The sequence below is a fragment of the Dicentrarchus labrax genome, unplaced genomic scaffold, assembly GCF_905237075.1.
Source record: "Dicentrarchus labrax unplaced genomic scaffold, dlabrax2021, whole genome shotgun sequence".
In the NCBI taxonomy this organism is placed as follows: Eukaryota; Metazoa; Chordata; class Actinopteri; family Moronidae; genus Dicentrarchus; species Dicentrarchus labrax.
In genome coordinates, this window is record NW_026136703.1 from 24,176,404 (window position 1) to 24,201,309 (window position 24,906).

Below are 24,906 nucleotides of genomic sequence, written 5' to 3' on the forward strand. Positions count from 1 at the left end.
CACGTTTGAGCCTTGAGTTTGATATGTGTGTACATTAGTGTGTGTGTATCAATATACAGGGTTCGTACAAAGTCTTGAAAGTTTGGAAAATGCTTCATTTTAACTTAAGTTTTCAAAGTTAGGAACATGCAAGAATTAAAATATCCTACTCATTGAAAACTGCTGTATTTTCATCATAATCTGGTGTTTCTTTGACACAGTCACTCATGTAAACCAGAAATCTTTTCCTGTCGACATATTTGGTTGTTGTCTTCTGCCGTGTTTGATCGTCATTCAGGGCTAGATAACTCCTGACATGAAGTAGGTCTTAAATTGCATTAGTAATGTTCATAAAAAGTGTTAGATGTTACTTAATGAAACCTGTATAATAAACCCTGTTTATAGGAAATAAAATTAATTACTGGGTTTCCTGCCATTTAACATTTTTTAACTTTATTTTATCGCCAGATGTTTTGTGATCCCTGTGTTTGCTCTGTTTGGCTCTTCTTCATCTGTGTTGTTTTTATCTGCTGAAGCAGGCCACGTTCACACTGCAAGCCTTGGAGCTCTAGTCTGATTTATTGCTCAGACCTGATTGTCTTTGTTTGGCTGTTGCCTTATTTTTTTTTAAAAACGTGGTCTATATCAAATTCCAGTGTGTACAGGTGGCGGTTTTGAAGTAACCTGTTTGATGAATGTCTGCATAGAGTGATGTAAAAGTGTTCACACTGAGATCACGTTGCAAAACATACCAGACCTGAATCGGATTTACACGCCAAATCAGAATTAAAAAGATCAGATTCAGTGTGATTTGTGCCGTTCACACTGACAAGAGAAAATCAGTCAGTTGTGAGCAAAAAAAAACATTTAGGTGACTTTGGCCGGCAGTCTGAACGCAGTTTTTATATAACATTAAGAAAAGTGCTGTGTACATAAAGTTTATTATTATTATTATTATTATTATTATTATTATTATTATTATTATTATCAAATTGTGTTTTCTCTGTTTTCAGCTCTTCTTGTTGCCGCTCATATGTACGACTTTCGCCGCACCATCAAAGAAATCGTCAACGTTGTGAAAGTGTGTGAAACCACACTAAGAAAAAGGTGGGCGGTTAAAGGTTTTAATGTTTTTAACGTGTTCAACAGTAAAAGTACTGCAGATGGAGGATTTCCTACACACAAAGTCAAACAAATTAATGGTGCATAAGTGAGCTGGAGCTTCATTATTAATGTGTTAAACACCTGGTGTTAATTAGTTTGTGCTCTTCGTTGTCCCTGCTGTTAGACTGGTAGAGTTTGAGGACACGCCCACCAGTCAGCTGACCATCGAAGAGTTCATGAAGGTGGACCTGGACCAAGAGTGTGACCCGCCCTGCTATACAGAGGGACTGAGGAGGAACAAAGCCCACCAGGTGTGGATTTTACCTCACACACTCTCAGGAACAACAAGCTCATTTAAAATACACCTTCAGTTTTTTTTTTTTAAGCAATTCTGATAAATTCCAATGCTTCTGAAATTACCCATTTGCCTCCTCCGGGAATATTAAAATTTCATGTTATATTTTCTTGATGATTACATGCAACCCCCGGGCGTTCTCCAATAATTAATGAAGGGTATTAACCTCTAAAGTAAAACTGTCATGGATCACTGTTCTCTGCGTCCACGTACTTAACACAGGTAGCAGAGTGTGAGCTGTATCGACCACTGCTCATGTAGATGTTGGTCAGAAATAGTCTGACACTTATATTTCAGATTAAACGTGATACAAGGTGTAGTGCCGCACGGGAACGACCTATGTTGGCTTGAAGTTCAAACGTCCAGTTTTAAGTGTTTCAATCATCACTAAAGTGTGTGTCACGTAAGAAAGCCAATAAAAACTAAAAGAACTCATCCACTGAGTAACATTCAAGAAAACATTCCACCTTAAAAGCTGCCGGTAGCTGTTGGTATCCTTTGAGCGGCACAGTGAATTAAATGTTCAAACGTGCAGGCAGTTGATGTTAGTGGCTTTTAAGAGCCATTTTGACATGAAATCGTAGGGTAAACACTAGGGATTCCGGAACCATTTCCCTTTTTTGATTGACATTAAAATGACAATAAAGTGTAAACAAGTGATCAGATGGTTCAACAATAGGTTTGCTGCAACGTTTTGGATCTCTGCAAGTTCTTCAGTTTGTTAAAGCAAGAAGATGGATTCAGACAGCCGCCGATCGCTGATATATCCGTCCAATCGTCCAACCCCAGTTTCTAGAAGACACCAAAAAAAAAAAGTATTTTTTTTTTTAAAAAAAATAAAAAAAATTGTCATAACGAACCTTTATCACGTGACGGAAATGAGACGAGAGAACGTAAATGGTGGTCATGTGAGAAAACTATAATCAAATATATAATGCAATATTGTTAATGAATAAAAACGGGACTAAATGTGGTTTGCAAAATTAAATGTTCGAAAACAGTGAAAGCTAGCTTAGCTTCCCAATCCCACTCGCAGCATTATTTAGAAGATGCGCTGGTGGGTTAATGTTAGTAATTATTTGACTTTTTGTTATGTTATTGTAGCTCGAGCATTCAAGCACCTTGTTTCTCTTTAAGTTAAACTTGAATGTAATGTCAGTTTTTTCTGGCATTGTCATTTGAAGCTATTTTATTTATTTTATTTAAATTTGTGTGTACATGTTTGGTAGGTAAAATAAATATGTTGTAAATTCATTTCAGAGCGTCTTCCGTGTCTGGAATTGAATGTATTCTTAAGTCTATAAGGTAACAATAATATAATAATAAGATAACCTGGTTTGACTTGTGAAATGGGTGACTTAAAGAACATTTTGGTTTTGTCTATACTATACTAGGTACTTGTACTATATTAACTGGGTTAAATAGAATTGCATTACTAAAAAGAGACTAAAATACAATTTTCATTGACTAAAACTAGACTAAAATGTCATCAGTTTTCGTCGACTAAAACTAGACGAAAATAGTCTTGGATAATTCTGATTAAAATAAGACTAAAATGCTCAGACTTTTAGTCGACTGAAACTTGACTAGACTAAAAAGAGTATAAACGTGACTAAAACTAATAAAAACTAAAATGACAGTTTGACACAAAGACTAGACTAAAACTAAAATTAAAACAGGCCGCCAAAAACAACACTACAGAAGAGTGATGTCCTTTTTGCTTTTACAGTCCAGAAACGAAGAGCTGACTGTGGATCTGTTTGCCACTCAGTGTGTTCTGTACTTCAGCTGCGTCGCACAGAACAGAATCAAACTCGTGCTTTATTTCCACGAAAAAAATGTACAGCTGTAAGAAAAGGCGGCCGCTGTCAGCCACCCACAGCCCTTCTGTGTTCTGATGTTCTTTTTATTCTGAGATGTTTTAACCCCCGGACTCACTGTTGCATTTGGGGGGGAAAAAAGGCTTTCATTCAATTTCTCTCCTTTTGTCTTCCTCCCCTCTAGCTGGAGGTTGAGCTGAAGAAAAAGATGGATGACGTTGAAGGTATGAGCGCGATCTCCTCATCACCAAAGGCACATCTCGACTCTCAGGCTAAATGAATTCACAGCGCTGAGAAAGACAAAGTTCTGTAACTCTGTCTTGTTTTCTTGCTCCTTGACTAAATGCAGATCAGTGTTGGATGTGGTTGAAGGAGGGAAATAACTACAACGCTGCAGAACGCTGAGAGGAAACTGCTCCCAGTGTTTTTACATGATTTAGTTTCAGCACGACATGTAATTAGTCGTGCATTATGTTACAGTAGAAACATATTATATTGTAATTATGGCAGACGTGATTTAAAGCAAAGCTTCAGAAGAACAGGCTCACTAAGGACACAAAAGAACAATCATTTCTCTTCCCTACATGTGTCACACAATCTTTTTAGGGACATGAGAAAAGTTTGTGCATCTGTACCTTTCACTACTTCATGTCAGATTATTGATCCCCGAATGGTTATAGATTGTTTTTATCTTCAACAGATGAGATCCAGAGCTACCAGGATGAGATAGACGCAGAGCTTCAGACCTGTAGACCCAAACTGAGAGGAGTTTACGCCGCCTACACCAAGGAAGGTACGGAGCAGGAAGGAGTGTTAGTAAAAAGGCTCATCCAGAGCTGTGTCTCAACGCTTTATATCACATTATATTCTAGAGTTAGCTAACCTAAAACCGATCAAACGGTGGCTGCGTTACTTGCTCTGTGTCCATACAGCGTTTGTGAAGGGTTTCATAGCCTCCTTGTTAGCTTCTCTCCATTCACTGTAGTTGAGTAAAAAAAACAAACTAACTCTCTGATTTTAGGATGTAATGTTTGGATGTAAACAGTCTCTGCACACCTAACCTTTAACAGTATGGACTTTATACTCAAGAATGCACATTTAACAATAAAAGGTATACACATCAATACGACAGGGATAGAAATCTTAAGTCCTGGTAGCTCATGAGTCCCTTTATGCAGCTTCTGTTCGATTCCAATCTGCAGCCCTCTGCTGAATGTCATCTCCTCTTTCTCTCCCCACTTTCAGTCTCTCCTCAGCTGCTTCTGTCTGATGAGGGCAATAAAAGTCCCCAACAGATCTAGAAACAACCTGTCCAGGGATCTTCTGTCTGAAATCACTGCCTGTTTGCTACCTAGTGCACCCTATTTACTCCTCAGCTTTTTATTTGAGTGTTAAAATACAGTATATGTCTGGAAGAATACCCACAATGCAACACAAAAATAGTATCTGTAGTCTTTTGACTGTCCTTTGCCAACAAACAACAATGTTACGCTGCAGAAATTCATAGATATTCGATGTTCCCTGAAAATAAATCAGTCAGTAGTTGACACAGTGACACTTGTATGACGTTGATGTACTGATATGAGTCTTATTACATTAATAAGGACACAAAACAGCAGTGAATTTGTTGGTTAACGTTGGCATGCTAATGTTAGGATGTCACACAAACATGATCAGTGTTATGAAATACGTGAGCTAACTGAAACATAAGTTATAGTTATAGTTATATCCCATAGTATATTGTTATATTATGTTAATATCTTATACCATTTTATTACATAATATACTACATTAATACAAACTGAGTATGATTAATCAGTTTATATTTACTTGCTGTACGCTGTTTACATACACTACACTACCTCTATTAATCACACTGTATATTATTTTGTCTTTAATTGCTCTTCTATAGTTTCTATCTTACTTTAAGTTTTATATACCTCTTATTCATTTTTTTACTTTCTCTATCTCTTTCTAACTCTAACTGAGTTTCCCGTCCTGGGATCAATAAGTGTTTTATCTTATCTCCCTTTTGACCCCAGTACTGGTTAGCATCTAAGAATAGCTTATTATCTATCAGCCTAATTTGGTTTTCTGGTGAGTAATAAGCATTAAAGCCTCGTCTGGCTGCCAGTGTCGCTGCACACTTTTATTTGAATATAACTTTGTAACATGATATTTGAACAGCAGCATTAAAGTGAATATCGCAGCAATAACACGGGCAGCTGTGGGACGCCCAAATACTAACAGCTACAGGGGGAAACACTGCGACGGTAATGTGTGATGATGCTTTTATTTATCACTCTGTCAGTCAATCAGGCAGGATGAGACACACACACAGACACACACAGGCAAACACAGACACACACAGGCAAACACAGACACACACACACACACACACACACAACACACACAGGCACACACAGACACACACAGGCAAACACAGACACAGACACACACACACACACACACACAAGCCCACCCACGAGACACAGCACACATCAGAGTGCACTCCCTGTCACTGTTCCTCTTTATCTGTTTCTACCTTTGGCTCTTTATCTCTGGCCCTCTGTCTTTGTCTGTCTCTCTCTCTCTCTCACTCACACACACACACACACACACACACACACTCCTCGTATCCCCCTGTTTTCACACAGTAGGGGAGTTGCAGGCTGTCACTGATTTCAGGCACGTTGCTCCTCCAGCTGCTGCGACGCTTTCAGATCCGGCAGCATTTCGTTTCTTCTCAAAACGATAACTGAGTTTCTTTTTCTGACTCGTTGGGCTGAAAGTCTGCGTGAGGACATTTTAATTATGGCTGATTAAAGGACACAATTTAATTAGATACCAGGACTGCGAGAGGACGATCCCAATTATTTAGTCGAGATGTGATTACTTATCACCATTTGTAGTTTTTTTTTTTTTTTTTTTTTTTAGGAATCGAAACTATTTGACTGAACTAAAGTCAATGAAACGTTTTGGTTTCCGTTGTATTATTTTTAATTGGGAAACTGAAATTCTGATACATATATAATTATACCCAGCTAATTATACAACCTGACCATAAACTGTAACCTTGTTCTGCTTTATTAATCCTCAGTGAGTCATTAACCGCATAATAAGACACAACATAGTAAAGGTGAGACGAACTGTATTATAATCATTAAAAAGAGGCATTTTAGCTCGCACTGGCACCAACACATTGCCTGTGAACTGTGTAATTACTGGAAGTAGTGATTACTTGTATTTTCCACTATATTCTGACATTTAATAGATTAATAACTGGGAAAAAAATAAAAAAAAGATTAATTGATCATTAAAATAGTCGATAGATACAGCCCTGCACACGTAGCACTCACTAACTTTATGGGTTAGATTCTTAGGTGATCAAACACTTAAAGTAAAGTGTACGTCAGTAACGCTTACTGTGATATCTAGCTAGCGTCACTGCTAAGGAAGCTACGTGCAAGTATTGTAGGCATGCTGCTGTGGCGCTAATGTAGCATAATCTGCTGTTTCCAGTTCACTGTAGGGTTAAAACACTCAAAGATAAGTCAGTACGCAGAATAAAGAAATCTATTTTTACACATTATGGTCCCACAGTGTGGCTCTGTCTTATAAGATAAGAAAAAATCTGCATACCAACACTTTTAAATCTCACTAATTAACAGGTTGTATCTTTTTTCACTTGGATCAGACAGTATGAAACTACCACGACTACCATTTTTACAATCTTTTACAGTTTGAGATGTGATTTTCATGATTATGGATCCCTGAGTTTGTTAGTTGAGTTTAAACTGTCCATGTTGTTCACTATGAATGTAATGACCCACCCTAAGTGAAAAGCTGTTCAATTCCGAGCTTTTGGTTCATTTGATATAAGTATTTGCTGGTTTCAAGCTCTCAAGTGTCTCTCCTGATGATGTGTTTAAGACAGACCAGTTCCAGTCTTGATCTGTAGCTGATCCTGACCTTTGGTGTCTCTTTCAAAGTGGCTGTCCTTAAAGGGACCAATTAAACGCCCCATTAACTCCGTATCAAACTGTCTGTCCTCATCCCAGACGTAGAAAATGACAACGAAGAAGTCCTCTCCACGTCGTCTAAGATGGAAGATGACGAGGACGCAGAAGAGGAAGACGAGCTTCAGGCCGTGGCCAAGCACTTTGGCAAAGACCTCGACGAGCTCACACTGGAGGCTCTGATAAAACTGGAACAGAGGGGACCGGAGGAGGAAGAGGAGAACCAAGAGCTGGAAGAGGATGGCGTCCCAAAGAGAAAAGCCCCGTCGCTGGCGTCCATCCTGGGAACGATGCCGACGGCGGCCACTCTCGGCCTCCCGGAGTCCATCAGCGGCTGCATCGGAGACGAGAAGGAGAACGGTGAGTGCAGCCTGAAGTTATTCCATCTGTCTATATTATATTATACTAGACGCCTCATTTTTAGGCAGAACAATCGCATTTGGAATCAAATTACCAGGAATCAGATTAACTAGATTGGAGGTTTTTTGTGGTTTTTGTCGCAGATTGCTGATTTCTGGGGCACAATAATCTCATTTGTAGGCAAAAAATAGCTCTCAAGTTTCTTTCCGTGCTCTGTTTTTGTTAGATTTGTTTTCAGAGATGTCATCTGTTCGCTCGTTGCATTTTGATGTGTCATCAGTGTGATCCAAGCTGAGTGATGTTAAGCAAAGCTTGACTAAACGCACAATAGTTGGAGTCGAGCAATTTGGAGAATCAAGTGTGTTTAAGACAACATTTGAGGCATTATATTGTTTGATTGAGCAAACATCTTTATAAAAGCAGCATTACCCTTTTAAGATGTGACTGCGTCTGGTACCTACTGTATCACCATAATAACCCATAATCAAGTTAAAGAATGCTCTCTCAGGTTTAATTGTCGTAATTACCTCTGCACCAGAGTGAAATTGGCTGAGCTGCGTGTGAAATTTGTCATCCCTCATTATATTTTACCCTCTTTAGTACACTACAGACAGGGAAGGAATGTGTGGGAGACGTTCAGGAGCAGGGTTTCTTAACCCTTGAGGCGTTTGAGATGTGGATTTGTGCCCAAATACTGACAGTTGCTGTTGCTGTTGTTTTGTGTATTGGTGCCTCTCTGGAGAGGTGGTGTGTCAGTTTATTGTTCAGTTGTTATTGGAAGTGTGGTCAGGTGAACCAAATAATTGTGCCAAGACTTAAAGAATTTATGTCCTCTGCATGCTCAATGAAAAATCTAAGTTATAAAAACACATTTCCTAACAATGGATGTACTTTGAATCTGTCGGAGAGCAGCCAACGTTGCTGCAGGAGATAAAGGTACATGTGGCAGCGCAGACAGCAGATACATAAGGACCTGTTTGGTCCTGACTTTCGACTTGGTCTTGACTTGGAACACGTTCTTGGAACTTGGACTCTTGCTGTCACAGCAGTGTGACTGATGCTCGTATTCAGCTTCTTCTTCATGTGTTTTTAATGCTCATGACCACCACACAGGAACAATGAATGTGGTTGAATCAATCAACTACTTAAAGGATAAGTCTGGTTTTATTCTATATTTTTGTCAACAGTAGACGTCACCCAGTGTGGCTCATTGATGTGTTTTTAATAGTTTTTGGACGACAGGAAGAAGAGACGTCAGGCTTTGAATACACACACAATTACTTGTTGTTGGTTTTGGTGTTTTCAGGAGATTTGTGGAAAAATATATAAAATATCTTTGTGACTTGTTTACAGGCTCTTGTAGCCAGGTAACGTGAACCTAAATGAACCAAACACGAGAACAAACTGAACGTTTCTGCTGCGGTTGGGATGAAAAAAGAAAAAAGAAAAGCAAACAAACCGCAGGAGTGATCAAACCCTCTGTCAGTGGGACTTATTAACAGTTGCAAAAATAAAACAAATATGGGGATCCATCATGCGTTCCCTATAATTACTTAATTACATGAGTAGGGTGTTCAGCGCCCACGCCCCTCCTTATCTGGGTGTGCGGAGGTGTTGATGGATGCGAGGTAATCGTGCCGTGCAGCTACATCTGTCCTGATGAGGAAAACCTGCGTTTTTACGGCTCTGAGTGGGAGGACGGGGAGTCGGGAGCGGTTCGGGGTGGGAGGAGAAGTGTGTTTTGATGGATGAATGTTGTGAGGGAAGAGGTGGTGAAGTGGTCTAATGTTTGCAGAACATCCTGGAGCTTAAAGGTCACACGTTTGAGCCCCCTGATGAAGCTTCTCTGTGGCCGTGAATACTGACCTGGTCCCGATTTTCAGTTTTTCTGCAAACACTCTGATTTTATTTTACACAAAAACGGCTTTGAAGGCTGAGTTCAAGTGGAAGCTGTTAAGAGCGTCTTAGCGTTGGCTTTCAGCGGCGCTGAAGAGGCTGGTGAATACACTTTAAAGTAACGTGGTGTATAATTTAACTGTCTGTAATCTGTGCTACATGCTCCTGGCTTTGGGAGGCTGTGCTTCATCACAGGAGGGCTTAGAGCTAAATGCTAATGTCTGTATGCTAACATGCAAACATGCCGACAGGGTATAATGTTTACAACGTTCACTATTTTACTATAGCATGCCAACATTTCAAACAGCACTGCCATTAATGTTGTTGGTGCAATAAAAGATCACCAAAGTTATTCCAGTTCATCCTGACGAGGACCTGAATGTCTGTAACACATTTAATGGCAATCCATCCAATTATTGATATATTAGGTCGTCATTGTAAATGAGAATTGCTTCTCAATTGACTTATCTGCTTAAATAAAAGGCTAAAATATGCAGCTTCCTTCCCTTTACTGATGTATAGACGTGGTCATTTATGTAACATGTTACGTAGCCTAAGTTTAAGAGGGTAAAGTTTGAGTGATTTAGCTGTTACTCTTGAGCACAAATGAACATAATTTAACAAAATAAGATCTTGTTACTGCTGTTCACATTCCCCAGATGCAATTAAGGGACAACAGACTTTATTTTTTTCTATAAACCAATTTCCTTGATATGGAAACTGAAAACTTTAGACGAGAAGAGGGAGAGGATGATTATAAACTGCATTTTTTTAGTTTTTGTCTCTGATTTAAACGTGCAAATGTCCCTTAACAGAGAACATCCGTGGTCATGATGTGATATATGGACTTCAAAATGAACAAAAACAATAAAAACGTGTTAATCTATGATCAAGTGGATTTTATGTTAATCCAATACAGTTAACGATAATAGTAAAGATGCTTTTAAGTTAAGTTCCACTCAACGGCTGAAATGTAAATCGTGTGGTGCTTCATTTAGAAAACTCAGTCACCATATTACATCAGTAATCAAGTTAAATACAAAATGCAAATCTGAAACTTTCCTGGTCTCTGTGAAAACATGCCCTCCCCCTGAAACACCCATATCTCAGGTCAAACCACCCATTAACCCGACGAAAACGTCCCCCAATAATGCCGCTGACCTCATTTCATCATGGGAACAACACAACAGGGTCGAGGTTAACAGTGAGAGGAGCCACAATTACCCAACTGCGATGAATCACAGCGCTCTGAAACACAAGCTCTTATGTTAATTGTAAATGTGTTTTTTAAAAAGAGGGAAAAAATCAGTTTGGAGTGATGTTAGTTTGAGTCATCCTCGTTTAAAGTCGGCCTATCACGAGGCTTATCTTATGTGTGGCCGATGACAAAAAGAAGAAATGAAACACGGCTGCGATTGAGGGTTTAATCGTTGGCCGGTGGGACTGGAGGCTGATCTCACCAGGGAGCTGTCTGATTAGAGGTTAGCGGCTCACTCCCCTGAGAGTTTGTGTCTGTCTTTAGGATTGTGCTGCCATATTATTGAGAAGTTTATGATCTCAGGAGACCATTTAAAAAAAATACCCGATTGGTCAAATGCAAAAGGGTGAAACACAATTGGGGATGTCTGTACGAGGAATTTGTAGCTATTACCAGTTAGCTGTAGCCTGGTTCTGTCTAAAGTTAACAAAATCCACCTGTAAACCCACAAACTTCCTACTTTTTTAACTTTAGCTTTACATGACGCTTTAACAGAGAGATTCTGCCTCCAGTGGTCAGTTTCTCCCACGTTGTAGCTCTGTGTATCTGTGTATCAGCTGTCGTTGTATTTAAGCTCATAGCTACAGTTTGTGTTACCTGTGACGCTTTAAATTCATGTGTTTACACGTGACAGCAAATTTGTGCTTCACAGTCGATTTCCACATGAGAAAAATGTTAGTAAAACAGTAAAAAGAACAAAGAATAACAGAATAAATCTAACCTCCTCCTCTGTTTATTTACATGTAATTTAGTGTGTGTGTGTGTGTGTGTGTGTGTGTGTGTGTGTGTGTGTGTGTGTGTGTGTGTGTGTGTGTGTGTGTGTGTGTGTGTGTGTGTGTGTGTGACCAGTGTTTGTGTATCTCCGTGTGTGTGTGTGTGTGACCAGTGTTTGTGTATCTCCGTGTGTGTGTGTGTGTGTGTGTGTGTGTGACCAGTGTTTGTGTATCTCCGTGTGTGTGTGTGACCAGTGTTTGTGTATCTCCATGTCCACAGTTCAGTGTTTTCCTGCCTCTGTTTGTGTTCGGAGGCTGGATGCAGATGGAGGTTCTGTGGATTCAGGCTGGTCCTGGTTTGGTTCAGGCTTCGGCTAATTGTGGTGGATATGGGAGGGGCAGGACGGGGGTATCGTGCCCACCCCGCCACCCTCCCCCCCAAGCTCAATCTTTGAAGTATTAAGTGGACAGGGTACCTTGTCATTAGGGCCGAGCCTTTCATCTGTACTCTGGAGTGTGTGTGCGTGCGTAGTTTTTGTGGACATTGTTAGCAGAGGGCACGGCACTGGAAGAAGAGAAAGAGGGTGTAATTTTGGATCCTGTCAGGAAAAGAGAACAAGAAAGGAAACAAAGTATAAAGAAAATGAAGTAAAAAGTAAAGAGATATTTTGGAATATGTCCACTTTGAGGAAAGATGGAAATGCAGACTTGGACACGACAGCTTTTGGGTTTTAATTGTGTATTAACTAAAAACGACACGAGGTTCATTATTAACCGTTTTCATCAATTTTCACCCAAAAAATATGCAGATTTTTTAAAAGGAACTTGTGAGATTCAACAGATTTTCCTTCAGACGTTGTTGTTGTTGTAATGCAGTTTCAGTTTACACTTAAAACGAGGTCCTTTATTGGTGTTGACAGCTTAAAAAACAGATTGGTATCAGTGTTTTCACCTCTGAAAGAGGAAAATAAACCAAAATGTTAAACTATTTAAATACAAAGGTATTAGCCATAACATATTTTAATGTGCATTTTTGTATCCTATTAGAAAAGATTAAAGGAAATCAAAGAGTTAAAGCTCTTAATAGGGGATGGAAACACCTTTTCTGAATAAGTTCTGACGTAGTGAACATTTAACTTCCCATGACTGACGAGCTGTTTCCTCATCACTTGCGGGGCTCTTGGAATGGATGGAAACACGGTTAGTAAGGACAAAGTGAATATTTGTCCCTCAGCAAAACACACTAACTCTTTCCTTTATTGAATAAACACATCATATATATTGTACATATTGTGTGTAATATAGTCTTTCTAGAGTTAGTTCTGATACCTCAGATGCGGTATTACGGCGAGTACACGTGCACCGATACCACATCATTTATTAGCTCCAAAACAGGACCCAGCTCCTCCCCTTTTTGCCATTTTGTCCCCCAGGATTGTGAAGTCATGACCAGCTCTGGCTTAGTAGTATACACTTGTTTCAGTATAGAGAAGTAAAAATTGATATCAGAACATATATAATTTCATGTTATTGTCAATTTTTTAATTTTCTATGTATGCTTCTCGACTTCTGCAAGTCAAGTCACTTCTTCTTCTTGACTTGCAAGCTTACATACTTCCTTGTATGTGACCTACTAATAATAAACCTGATTCTGAGACAATAAAATCTTCCTGTCAAGCCAAATTACTTGGTTATAAACTAAAGAATTAGTAATTTTGTTTCTAATCAATACAAGTAATACGTTAGAAGCATGTCACAGCAGAAGATTAGATTAGATTCATTAACTTTAAAGCGTTTCTTTCCTTTTAAGATTATGAACTGTGCATCCACTTTGGAAACGCTGCAGTCACTGAACCAGTGACAGCCGGGCCTCCCTAGTTAAACTCTTTTCTATCTTTCACCCCGAGTTACCCGGCCGCCTCATCGACGGCCTGTCTGAGTAATGGCATTTTCATTAACTCGTGCCATCAGAGGAGAAACTGAGAGCCGAGAGCAGCCGGGCCGGCCAGCAGTCTGCCGGCAGAAGGAACGTGACTCCAGCACCTCCGGATGACTTTGTCACATTCGTCTATCGCCGAGGTCTTCGGGGAGCTCCGCCTCGCACCATTAGAGGCCGCATTGATTGAGGCACACTGTTTTCAGCGGAGCACTTAGTTCAATCAATGACGTTTGGCCTGACCTTAACTACCTCAGTGAGCACAGCTCCCCAGCTCTTGTCAAACCATTCTGCCGTTTTTATTGCCTGAAAACGTCTGGGAAAAGGGCCGTTTGAAGTGTGTGAAACTCCAGATTTCAGCTGGACCTTTCGCTCTTTGAAGAATCCATTTCATTTTTAAGATCTAACTTGGTTCCACACCTCATTTTGTAGCTATTTTACAGGTGTTAGGCAGCGTTTAAGGAAGCAGTCATCGCTCCCCCAGACAAGAAGTTGTTGTCCTAAAACATTTTCTACCATCCATCCATCCTCAACAACAGCAATTACCGCCGTAAAATCGTAGCTCTCAGTATTTTTTGGGGGGGTGTGGTAGAAGCTTTCTGACAGATCTGAGTCCTGACAGCAGCTCTGCTGAGTCAATTATAGTCTTTTAAATGAGCAGCATCTGTCTCATCTCTCTCCGTCCACAGAGGAATCGTTCAGGGATGAAAGAAAATGCAAAGTCTCATCCTGTGCTTCAGCAGCATCACACTTTACCTCCTCAGCAGTCAGATCTGCAGAAATAAAAGATCTACACGCTCCTTTGTCTTGTCTTTTTGGAATGCTAATGAGGAGACAGGCAGCCCTTCAAACCAGGAGGTCACTGGTTTGATCGCAGCAGCCACCAGTGCTTCCAGCTCTGTTATTGTTTAGGAAGTTCCACAGTTGAGTTTAATTTTCTTCGTACTAATGCAACTACCTGCTTTTTTCTGCCTTATTTAATTATTTTGACTCATTTTAAGAAGTTTACTCATAGAAGCCAAACTGCACTGGTGAAAAAAATCATCTCACCACATTTGTTGTTTTTCCTTGTTCTGGTGGAAAATAGAAAAGTGTTGAAGGCTTGAATCTGAATCTGTGACCAAATGACTTGTGAAGGACAGTTGTGAATGTGTGTAAGTGTAAGCACATGAAACAGGGAGCTAAAAAAAAGCAGAGTTACACACGTCTATCTATTTTTCCTCCTTCAGTTTCAGTGACTCAGAAGACAAAGATATTCGAGTTGTGGACAAATAAGACATTTGAGGGCTGTGGGAAACAGTGATTGACATTTTTCACCATTTTCTGGACCAATCAATCTGGTTAGTGATCACCACATGAATCAGTAATGAAAGTAATCGTTAGTTGCAGCCCTATCTCCTTTATAACAGTGGTCTATGGGCCACAGGGGAGTTTCTCTTTAGTTGCAGTACCACGTTTGACCACTGGGACACATTTGTAGCGAGGCTGAATGGTCTGTGTGACTTTGTCAGGCAACCAGCAAAGAGTCCTAGAAGTTACTGCACCGGGTCATAATCCCCCAAAAATGTCATTTTTCCACAGCCGTTTTCCTATGAACTGAAAAAACTTTATATAATGCATTGTTCAATATATTCCCTTTAGGTGAATTTCTACCTGCCTTTTTACAAATTGTTTATTGGCGCTTATCAAATAGCAACAACGACCCTCTCACTGTCGCCTCCTGTTGTGGCTCTCAGTCACATTTTTCGGAAACGAGCAGCAAACTGCACATAGTTGGAGTTTAGCCCACATCCTCTAACACCACCCAACTGAACTATTGTTTCCAGAATAATTGAAATTGCTCTCTTGTGCTTCAGCTTATAAACTCTGCCCTTTACCCGCTGCCATTTTCTCACAATTGCCCTATCAGTACTGCACATGTGCAGTTCTCAGCAGAGCTCAGAAGGAAGAGAGATTGCTCACTCCTTTTCTACTTCCATCATCAGCTCCATAAAAACCTGTTTCATTCTTTTTTACCACTTGCAGCTATATTATACTAGCCCGACGTAGCATTTTACTACTACTTACATAGAGACCAGATGAGTTAAAAACAAACATGAATCTCGGCACCTGTCAAATAAATATTTGATTCACTCGTATTGTTCAATCAACAGTTTTAAACCTGTGGCCATCTTCTGCTGTGTGACAGTAAAAATCAGGCGTATTGTTCCTTTAACTAATAATGACTTATAACTAATTCATGCAGCTAATCCATTCACAAACTTATCCATTTGCTCGTTCCACTCATTTCCTCTCTGGTGCTGGGACAGCTGGGCAGGCCTGTGTGTGTGTGTGTGTGTGTGTGTGTGTGTGTGTGTGTGTGTGTGTGTGGGGGGGGTGTTTACAGAGCCCGAGGCGGTACAGTAGAGCTTGATGGACATATGGCCAGATGGACCCAACCTCTCAGAGGAGGACAGCGACTGGATTGGATGGCAGACAGGCAGTTGGGTGATGACAGCGCAGGGAGACGGGCCTCACTGACACACAACAGGAACGCAAGAAGAACAAAAGTCTAATGTTTATTTCAGGCTCAGGCTGCTCTCTGTGGACGGCCAATCATACGCTCTCAGTGAGTCAGTACAAGCTAAGCTACCTCAGCAGCAGCAGCGTGGTGTGGAATATGAGATCTGTGTGTGTGTGTGTGTGTGGCAGTTAGCAGTCAGTCTCTCTGGTGAGATGGCTGTAGCGGGCCCGTCACAGCAGCCAGCTGTGATTGGAGATGATGTGCGTCTTCTGGCCCGAGGAGGGAAAGGGAAGCCGTCTCGTCTGCCGCCGCCAGCCTGACGGGAGATGACAGCTACCGTTTAGCAGGCAGGCAAAGGCAGGAAGCCGCTCGCCTCTGGCGGTTACGTCACAGCGCATTTCACTGTCTCAACCTTCCTCCCCTCTTCCCCCGTCAGTCCTTACACAGCACGACTGGGGATTGTAGCAGGGGTCTCGCCCAGGTCAGGCAGTGTTTGGGATTGACTCCAAATGTACAGAAAAGATTGCTTAACAAAAAGCACTTAAAGGTCACGACACAGTGGTATAAGAACCTGTTGCTCCATCACCCTGCTGCCCACTGAAGCTAGCATCTTTCTGTCCAGTGAAGAAAATGTCTGGTTACACTAGAGACAGTACATTGAACTTAAAGACGAAGCCAGAGTGAACGCCAGATCTGTAATGTATCCATGAATCATGAAGAAGATCTCTAAGTCTCTAAGTCAGGAGGATCTTCTAGATTATCTTTACGTTGCTGGATCCTCACAAAAGAACGAGCAGAGACACTGAGTCTGAGCACTGGATCTCCACATCCAGGTTTGAAATGTAATTTACAGTGTGTCTTGAGAGGAGCACACTTCCGAACACTCGGGTCAATTCAAATTGCATTTATGGTAAAACCCTCAGTCAGAGTGGAGCTGAAAGGAGAGCAGAGCAGCGTCTCAAAAGCTAATGTTGTGAAGAGGAGTTACAGAGGAGGTGTTTTCAGTCCCGGCAGCAGGAACACTAAAGCTTAGAGGAGTAGGTTTGGCCCCTTGAGCAAGGCAGTGACTCCAGATCTTCTTGGTCCCTCTTTTTCAAATGAATTGTTTTAAGTTGATTTGACTTTGGAAACAGCCGTTCAGAACAATCTCTCCACAAGGTCTAGAAGAAGTTCTCGCAGAGCTTTTGATCGTATCACACAGTCTTCATCAGCAAGTGGAGTTTCTCCAGCTGTCATGTTATTGTGTATGTTGTAATTTCTGTTTTATCCGAGGCATTTTAAGGATTTCTTGTCCATGTTGGCTTCAGAGTTGAGACTGAAAGTTAATTCTTTACCTTGCAAACGTCTGAAGATGTGACGCTATTGAAAGTTCCAGAGCGGCTACTGATGGACCTTTTTGCAGCAAGATTCTTTTGCCAGCTGTTAAGTTTGAAACATTTTAAGAGATTTGAAACATCCACAGTAAATGTCAGCTTTTCTTGTCACTTAGAAAAGAACCATTTGGCACCCACGTTCAACCGTCATACTGAGAGAAATCCATTAGAGAAGAGGCATAGAGACGGATCTCTACTCCCACAGCTCCTTAAAACAATATACAAGACTGCATTGCAACTATAAGACATTTTCTGTTTCGAGTCAGGGATGTGATTCTTAACTGGAAAACAAACATAGAAAATCAATTTCAGAAGCAGAAACACATGTAGAGAGAAAAAAAAGTACATTTCACCACAGAGTCATTGCTGGAGCTCTTTTAACATCACAGGCTGATGATGTGTAGCAGCAGACCGGGATCCGAGGGCGGATTCTTTTTTTCCTTTACATCTGACGTCTCCTCTTCTGATTACTTCCATGGAACGATTGTAAATATTTTCATGCGGATGAGCAAGCGGTTTGGTGCTTGTAAGACAAAGAGCGCTGATTCATCGGCGTGGCAAAGGCAACATTTGGCTAAACATTCTTGTGGCATCCGTCTGACATTTCAGATGTTTGATTCCCGGGCACAACAATGCATACATTAAACAGTTCTTGTTTTCATGACGGCATTCTCCAAATTCTTCGGCTAGAGAGCGTCCTCCTCAACCATCAAAGAGTCATTCAGCCCATCTCATGATACTCTGTGCTGATGATTAATTCATCCTCCTCTTGTGATGTAGAATTACCGACTGTTTTGGAAAATGGGCCGAACGTTGAAGGGGGACAAATTGACAGGACATCTCTTTGATCAAAGACATTTATTCGGAAAATATGGAAGATTTGGCTCACGCTGTTGAAAAGACCCGTCACTTTGAATCCAAACATTTGTGTAGTTTACGAGAGGACACACGGGTGTTGCAGCCACAGATGGCGACGAGAAGGAAAAACAACATGGCCAGTCATAACAATGGAAACAGAAATGATGTCACGTCGGCTAATCCAGTTTTAATTCTAGTTTGTTTGCTACTGTTTAGGACAGATTGCATTTTGTTTGTTAGTATGTGTACAGGGCAACAGTATAATTTAAATGTAGGATATCTCACATCAAGACAACAAAAGATGTAGTTTGAGGTTGTGGAGTAGCGTGGGATTGTGGGACAATCGCAACCATTGGTGGTTGGAGCAGAAATTGTTCACGGATGAGGTAATGACGTATTGTGCGTTTCCCTGGAAGTTAGTTACTAGAGGCAAGTAGGAAACTACACAACTCAACAAAATATATAACATGTCTAGCGTTTTTAGATTTAAGTTACCTTATATCTTATATCCAAATTCGGATACAAGTAAATCTTTACTCGTCTGTTCGAATGCTCCAAACAACCGCAGTTTGCCTCCAGGAGTTTCATCGCCCACTTACAAGAGGTCTTAATGTGTGTTCAGAGACCGAATGCAAAGCTGATTTTCATCTTGTGTAATTTGTGTAAATCCGATGTGAGACGAGACTTGTACAGTCAGTACGTTTGGTGTTTGAAGTTCTGAGAATCAGTCCTTGTTTAAATCACCACAAAGAACTCTTATTGTTCTTTCTCTTATTGTCTCTCTTGGATAAGTAAGAAAAATGTTTAAGCACGTGCAGATAAACACACCTTTAGGGAGAACATTTGAGTGCAGTGTACATACGTAGTGTTTGACTCCCACACTGGAGATTACTGTACCATCTCCTCCTCTTTTAACTATGAAGACAATCTTTCCCTAACTGGAAGCCCGCCACAATAATAACGTGATCCACTTATCGTAAGGTATGTGGACGTGACCTTGATCATTTTTGTTGACTTTGATATTGCCCGTTGCGTTTACATGTTTGTCTACATAAGAATGTCGCCAACATAAAGCTAGAATAAACAGCAGGGTTTTCCCTACTCTATAAGACTTGAGCACAGTGTGTGCAAGTGTTTTTTCACAGTGAATGAACTAGCTGAAGAAAAACTCTGAGATGCAGCATTTTTTCACATTCCAATGTGTGAATATTCTTCATAATGAGTAGTTCATTGCTCTTTAAAAGGTGCACTTACATTCTGATACTTATCACTACATCAGTGGCACAAAATGGTCTTAATATGACAATAATATTGTTTATTGCAATTATTTATGGGACAATATATCATCCAACAAAAGGAGTTATGGACTAGTTTGAGTGGCCAAGACTGATGTGATTATACACTAATTTAACTTTATTTAACGATTCATCAGGGAACAACCTAGTGTTTAGTTTGTTCATAAATACAGTAAGCCAAGAAGCCAGAGTTAAAAACAAAGGCTAAATATTCCAAAAACTTGGCTGAGGAGAGAGAGTTTGTGTATTGAGGCTGATGGAATTAGATTTTTGCAGCTGCACACAGTTTAATGCGTCTTCTCCACCAGAAAGACCAAACAATAAGACGAGTATCTGCATCCAGGTGACCCTGCGGTCGAGGACATGTGCATGGTTACCAGCCAGAGACATTTCCTGCACATCCACAGCGCGGACAGCGGAAACTAATTAATTCATTAGAATTTTATAAATGCCATCTCAGGTATGAAACGGCAATAAAATGTCACAATGGACCACAGTTGTTTTAATACTGTCTCGTCCTACTGAGAACATTCACATTCAGGTTCACTAGCTAATGAAAAAGTCGCACCCAGTTTGCAGTTTAATTAACCAACTTTTTAGACTCATTTGGACAGAAACACAGCTAATGACACATCTCAAAGGGTTAGTACCTCTGCCCAGAGGTTATGTTTACAGGCCTGTTTGTCTGTTAATTAGGATGTCTCAAAGTCATGTAAACATTATCAGGGGCATTTAGCAGGAAGTTAGATGGGGTACCTGAAAATGTATACTCAAGTAAAAGTACAATAACTGCCTTTAAAAAAAGTACCTGGTTGATAAATTGCTCAAAGTACAAGTTACTTTGCATTTTTCAGGGATTGTTGCTGGAAGCTGCCTCTTGTTCTGGGTGTCGCTCCGTCATCATTGTGTTGCGCGACAGTAGCATTTGTTAGTGTGTGATTACTACTGCAACTATGAACGTAACGTACTTAACGTATTTTTTCTTGCTTTTGAAAATACAGAACAAAGACATCATAGACATAATGATACAAATAATATTAAAAGTACATACATATATACACAGGCTAAACACTGGCATTATCATGTACATATAATTATCACTGCTACTTTAAAAGGTTACTGATAATCAGGGCTACTTACTTTTTACATTTTTAAAAAGGTTTTTAAAAGGAAATCATGCATTTTTTGGGGACAACACATTTGGTGCTCTAGTGCGTATTCGTGAATGAAGGAACAGGTCAGTGCAACAGTGTGGCTCACTGATGGGTTTTTAATAGTTTCTGGACAATAATGGCTCAGAGGAGGAAGATACATCAGACTTTTAATATAGACACAAAACTTGTTAGTTGATACATTAATTGTTTGTTTTTCCTGCTACTTGTTGACAATAAGAAGTAATGTATAAAAAATAAGCTGGTGAAGCCTCCAGTGTTTTCTGGTTAGCGTGTGATGCACTCATTTAAGAGCGTAGCTGTCAAACATAAACATAAAGTGGGATACAGTGTGCCTCCGGGAGCCTCATCGTCCACCAGCTCCTATATGCATACATCTCCCCGCTCCCCTTTCTGTGGGGGGGAGGAGGAGGAGGAGGAGGAGCAGGTGGTTGAGTGGGCGTACACCGAGTCTGGGCTCCTCCAAGGTCGGGGAGGTCAGGTTTTAATGGGCTCGCCCGGCCCGCCCGTGTCAGCGAGAATCTAGCACTCTATTTATTGCCTCGGCCGGCTGGTTATTTCTCCGGGGCAGAGCTGGCACCGAGCCTTATTACCTCATACTGCTGCAGGGAAGGACTTTTACACCAGGAGCTGGGGTTTTTTTTTTTTTTGCATTTGAGGCACTTTACTGACAATCTGATCCATAGATGTTTTAGCGTGAGTGCAACAGTAGAACAGGAGGTAAAGAGTGAACACTGCAATATCCTGACTGCAGATAAAATGTGTCTTTACCACCAGGATCCTTTTTTCTTTAAGCTGTAGAATAAGAGTCGGGCAGGTTTTTTCTACACGCAGGTTAGATTTAAATTTGATTTGGCTAAAACTGTTTATTTGCCAGTATAGAAAGTTTTTTCCCCATTTACAAATAATGTTGCATCTTCAGTCAAAGCATTATTATCAAAGTGTAGCTTTCCCTTTAAAATATTCCCATCCTCTAGTGCTTAAAAACATTTGATGAATCTTTAATGATCCATTGATTGTGTAAGTCACTTATCAAATAAAGACACCCAACATTTTCTGGATACAGCCTTACACATTTAAGGATTTGTGCTCTTCTCTTTTTTTATATTATAAAAAATGTAATACTTTGTTTTCACTTAGTAAACACATCTGTTTCATGAGACAGGTGCGTAGGACGGGGATGAGTAGATTAATAAGTTGCAAAGATAAATCCTCGCACACTGTAACTCTAACTTGAAATATAACGTTGATTGTTATTACACATAGATTTTGATATACTGTGAGACTTTATTGTAAAGGGTTTTATTTATGTACGGTGGCTTTGTCCAGATTGTTGGATAAACTGTTGTTTGTGAAGAAACCGTTCTAGCACATAAAGTCCCTCTGAGACCACAGTGTTGTTTGTATCTGTTTGTGTACAGATTAAAAAAATGAGATTAGCGTTCGTTAGTCAGCTTTAGGAGTGTTGGTAGACATGTTTTTGAACTTTGAACTGAGCCAAGCTAGCTGTTTACAGTCTCTTAGTTAAGCTAATTGCCACCTGTCTCCAGCTCTCTTCAAGCACAGACACGAGATTGAGTGATTTGTAGGGTTGAGCCGAGCACTCAGCTGAAATGAGTCTCTTAACACGTTTCAGTATCCAAACTTTATATAATAATAATAATAATAATAATAATAGTTCTCTTACTCTTGCGATCAGAAACATTGCTCTGAAGCTCAATTCTGTAAATAGTTTTTTCAAAAACTAAGGTAACAATTTCCGGTTGTCATTCCCACTATAATGGCCCCTCCTACGTATGATATAAGCCCCGCCCATTCTAAGCAGATAACAGTGTACTAGCTCATCCATAGTTATTTAGATACATTTTGAGCAAATTATTTCCTGTTTAGGGAACGTTTTATACAATTCTCATTCTGTATTCTGTATTTTTTTTTTTTTTTAATCATTTTTAACAATCGTACACACCTGAGGAAATTCAATGTTTTCTTCTCCCAGGTCATTGTTCTATTAGCTATTTGGTTTTTTTTAACGGTGTACTTTTCTGATGAAGCTTATATATATATATATATATATATATATATAGCTTGTGTTCAGATCATAAACATTTGTACCTTTTTCAATAACCAAAACTTTAAAAATAACGCTTTAGATTTCTGTGAACCAAATGTGCTGGAACCACACAGAAGCTTTTACCAACTGCCATGAATGTGCTTCTAGTGACTGTAAAATCTCCAGTCGGACAGCAGCTGCTTATTAGCTCTGACTACCAGCTCGCTGTTCCTGCTACGCTGCTGTGGTCAGTCTGTCAATCACTGCGGTCGATGTCGAGGCCACGCCCCCTAATTTTTTTTAATTTGCTGTGGCGAGCTAGCAGAGTGACAGGTGGAGTTACACTTTCCTTACACGCCTTCAAAAATCAAGAAGGCCCCACAAGCCCCGCAAAGCTTTGGCAAACCCTGGTGGGGATCCCGAACCTCAGATTGCTCTGAGCTCTGATAACGTGCCCCATTTATTGTGATTTCTTACTCTTTATATACAACCAACCAATATTCATCTAATTTTTATATAAATCTTTGTAAAACACCACAGTGTTTTCCACGTAAGATATAAGATTTGTAACATTGTGCACTCCTTTCAGAAACCCTGAGGAGCCAGTCTGTAGAAATACTGCCTAGTGCTTTACAAAATGCTATCAGTCATCTCGTCTCGTTGCAGCAGTTGATTTCACTTCACCTTCAACAGTCTCCATCGCGTCTAAAAAGCCTGAATCCTGACAAATTGAAATATCTACCTTGATGTGTGCCTCTCCTCCCTGCAGCCCTGTGGCCGAGCTCGGTGCAGGTCGAGGGGGTTTTGGTATGTAGGAGAGGATCAGGACTGTTGCTGACATGAAGAGCTGTGAGTCTGGATAATGTGGGCGCCTTTTGAAGTGTGGATGATGGGTGATCCTGCAGCACCGGGGCTACACAGCCCCATTCATCCTCCAGATCACACGCACACACACACTCTTTGTTTTTTTGGAAAAGGGGAGGGAGGAGGCGATGGAGAGCTGGAGAGAGGGGAGGTAGGGAGGGGAGGGGAGAGGACAGGAGGTGTGGAGGAGTCAGCAGACTGACGCTTCTTTTTAATTTAGCCAGCATGACTTTTTTCATTTCTATTCCTCCTCTCCCCTCGTCTTTTCTGCCTGTCTTCTCCTCAGATGAGGCCGAAATGAAACACAGCTCAGGATTATAAGGAGATCAGTGAACTGCTCTTAAGCCTCCATTTTCTCCCTCAGTCTGCCTCAGCCTTTTCTCCTTCTCTCAGCGTATTTCTCAGTGTTGTCTCCATTTATATCCCCTCCGTTTTTTAACTTCTTTCTGTCTTTTCTCTCTGCCTCCTTTTGTCTTTTCTCACTCTCAGCTGCTGTCTGCTCGTTCCCCCATGTCTTCCCTCCTGCTGGTTTTCTCCATCAGTCTCTTTGTCTCTCAATCTCCAACCTACCTCATTCTTTCTCTCTTAATCTTTCCTTCTCAGCCTCTTTTGTCTTTCTCTGCCTACTTTTCCTCCTTCTTCCTCCCCTACTCTGCTGTTGCCATTTTGTCTTTGGCCTTTTCTTCTGCTGTTAACCATTTTTCTTTCTGTCTCTTGGAGGATACGGCTGGCGTTGTTCTATTTTTCATATTGTCAACAAATCCCACGAAAAGGCCAAAACCTCTCGTCTTAGCCTGACGACGTGATTTAGACGTCAATTTCAAAAAGTCACGATTTACCAAAAGTTATAAGTTACTTACATCAACAGAGTTTAACTTTGTTGGGCTCAGAACTCTCCATGGATGACGAAACTGTCGAAAACTTCGACATCTTCCAGGTCATTAATAATCTACCTGGATACGTTGTTGTTGGAGGTGACTGCAGCCTGTTGCACCAGCTGTGTGTAAGTTTAAACGTAGCCTAGTTGTAACGTTAACTATTACTAACTTAAGATAAAAGCAATAGCATCATGTAGATCGTGTAAATCATCATGTGACACAGTAATCGAGTAGATAACTAATTTATTGATATATTTCAATGTCTTTCTAGCTTTCGCACTACAATGCCAAATGGCTCTTTGATGGCTGATTGATTGATTGATTGATTGATTGTTTGCCTCTTGCCTTAGTTATGACTGTACTTCCAAACTAGTAATGGTGGTGCAACTAGTTTTAGTAGCTGATTTTGATACAAACCAACTATTAGTTTCTAAAGCCTCTAGTATTGACTTTAGAGGGAACTTGCTGGTGCA

General features: G+C 40.5%; 1 protein-coding gene across 1 annotated transcript in view; it reads left to right on the forward strand.

The window, feature by feature from the left end:
* Positions 1 to 24,906, forward strand: part of LOC127356157 (transcription factor IIIB 90 kDa subunit) — a 131,527-nt gene that overhangs the window by 38,829 nt on the left and 67,792 nt on the right. Inside the window, exons 8-12 of the mRNA XM_051387706.1 lie at positions 993 to 1,086; positions 1,268 to 1,394; positions 3,443 to 3,482; positions 3,959 to 4,051; positions 7,320 to 7,637. Coding sequence (XP_051243666.1) covers positions 993 to 1,086; positions 1,268 to 1,394; positions 3,443 to 3,482; positions 3,959 to 4,051; positions 7,320 to 7,637 — 672 coding nt within the window. The remainder of the gene's footprint in view (positions 1 to 992; positions 1,087 to 1,267; positions 1,395 to 3,442; positions 3,483 to 3,958; positions 4,052 to 7,319; positions 7,638 to 24,906) is intronic.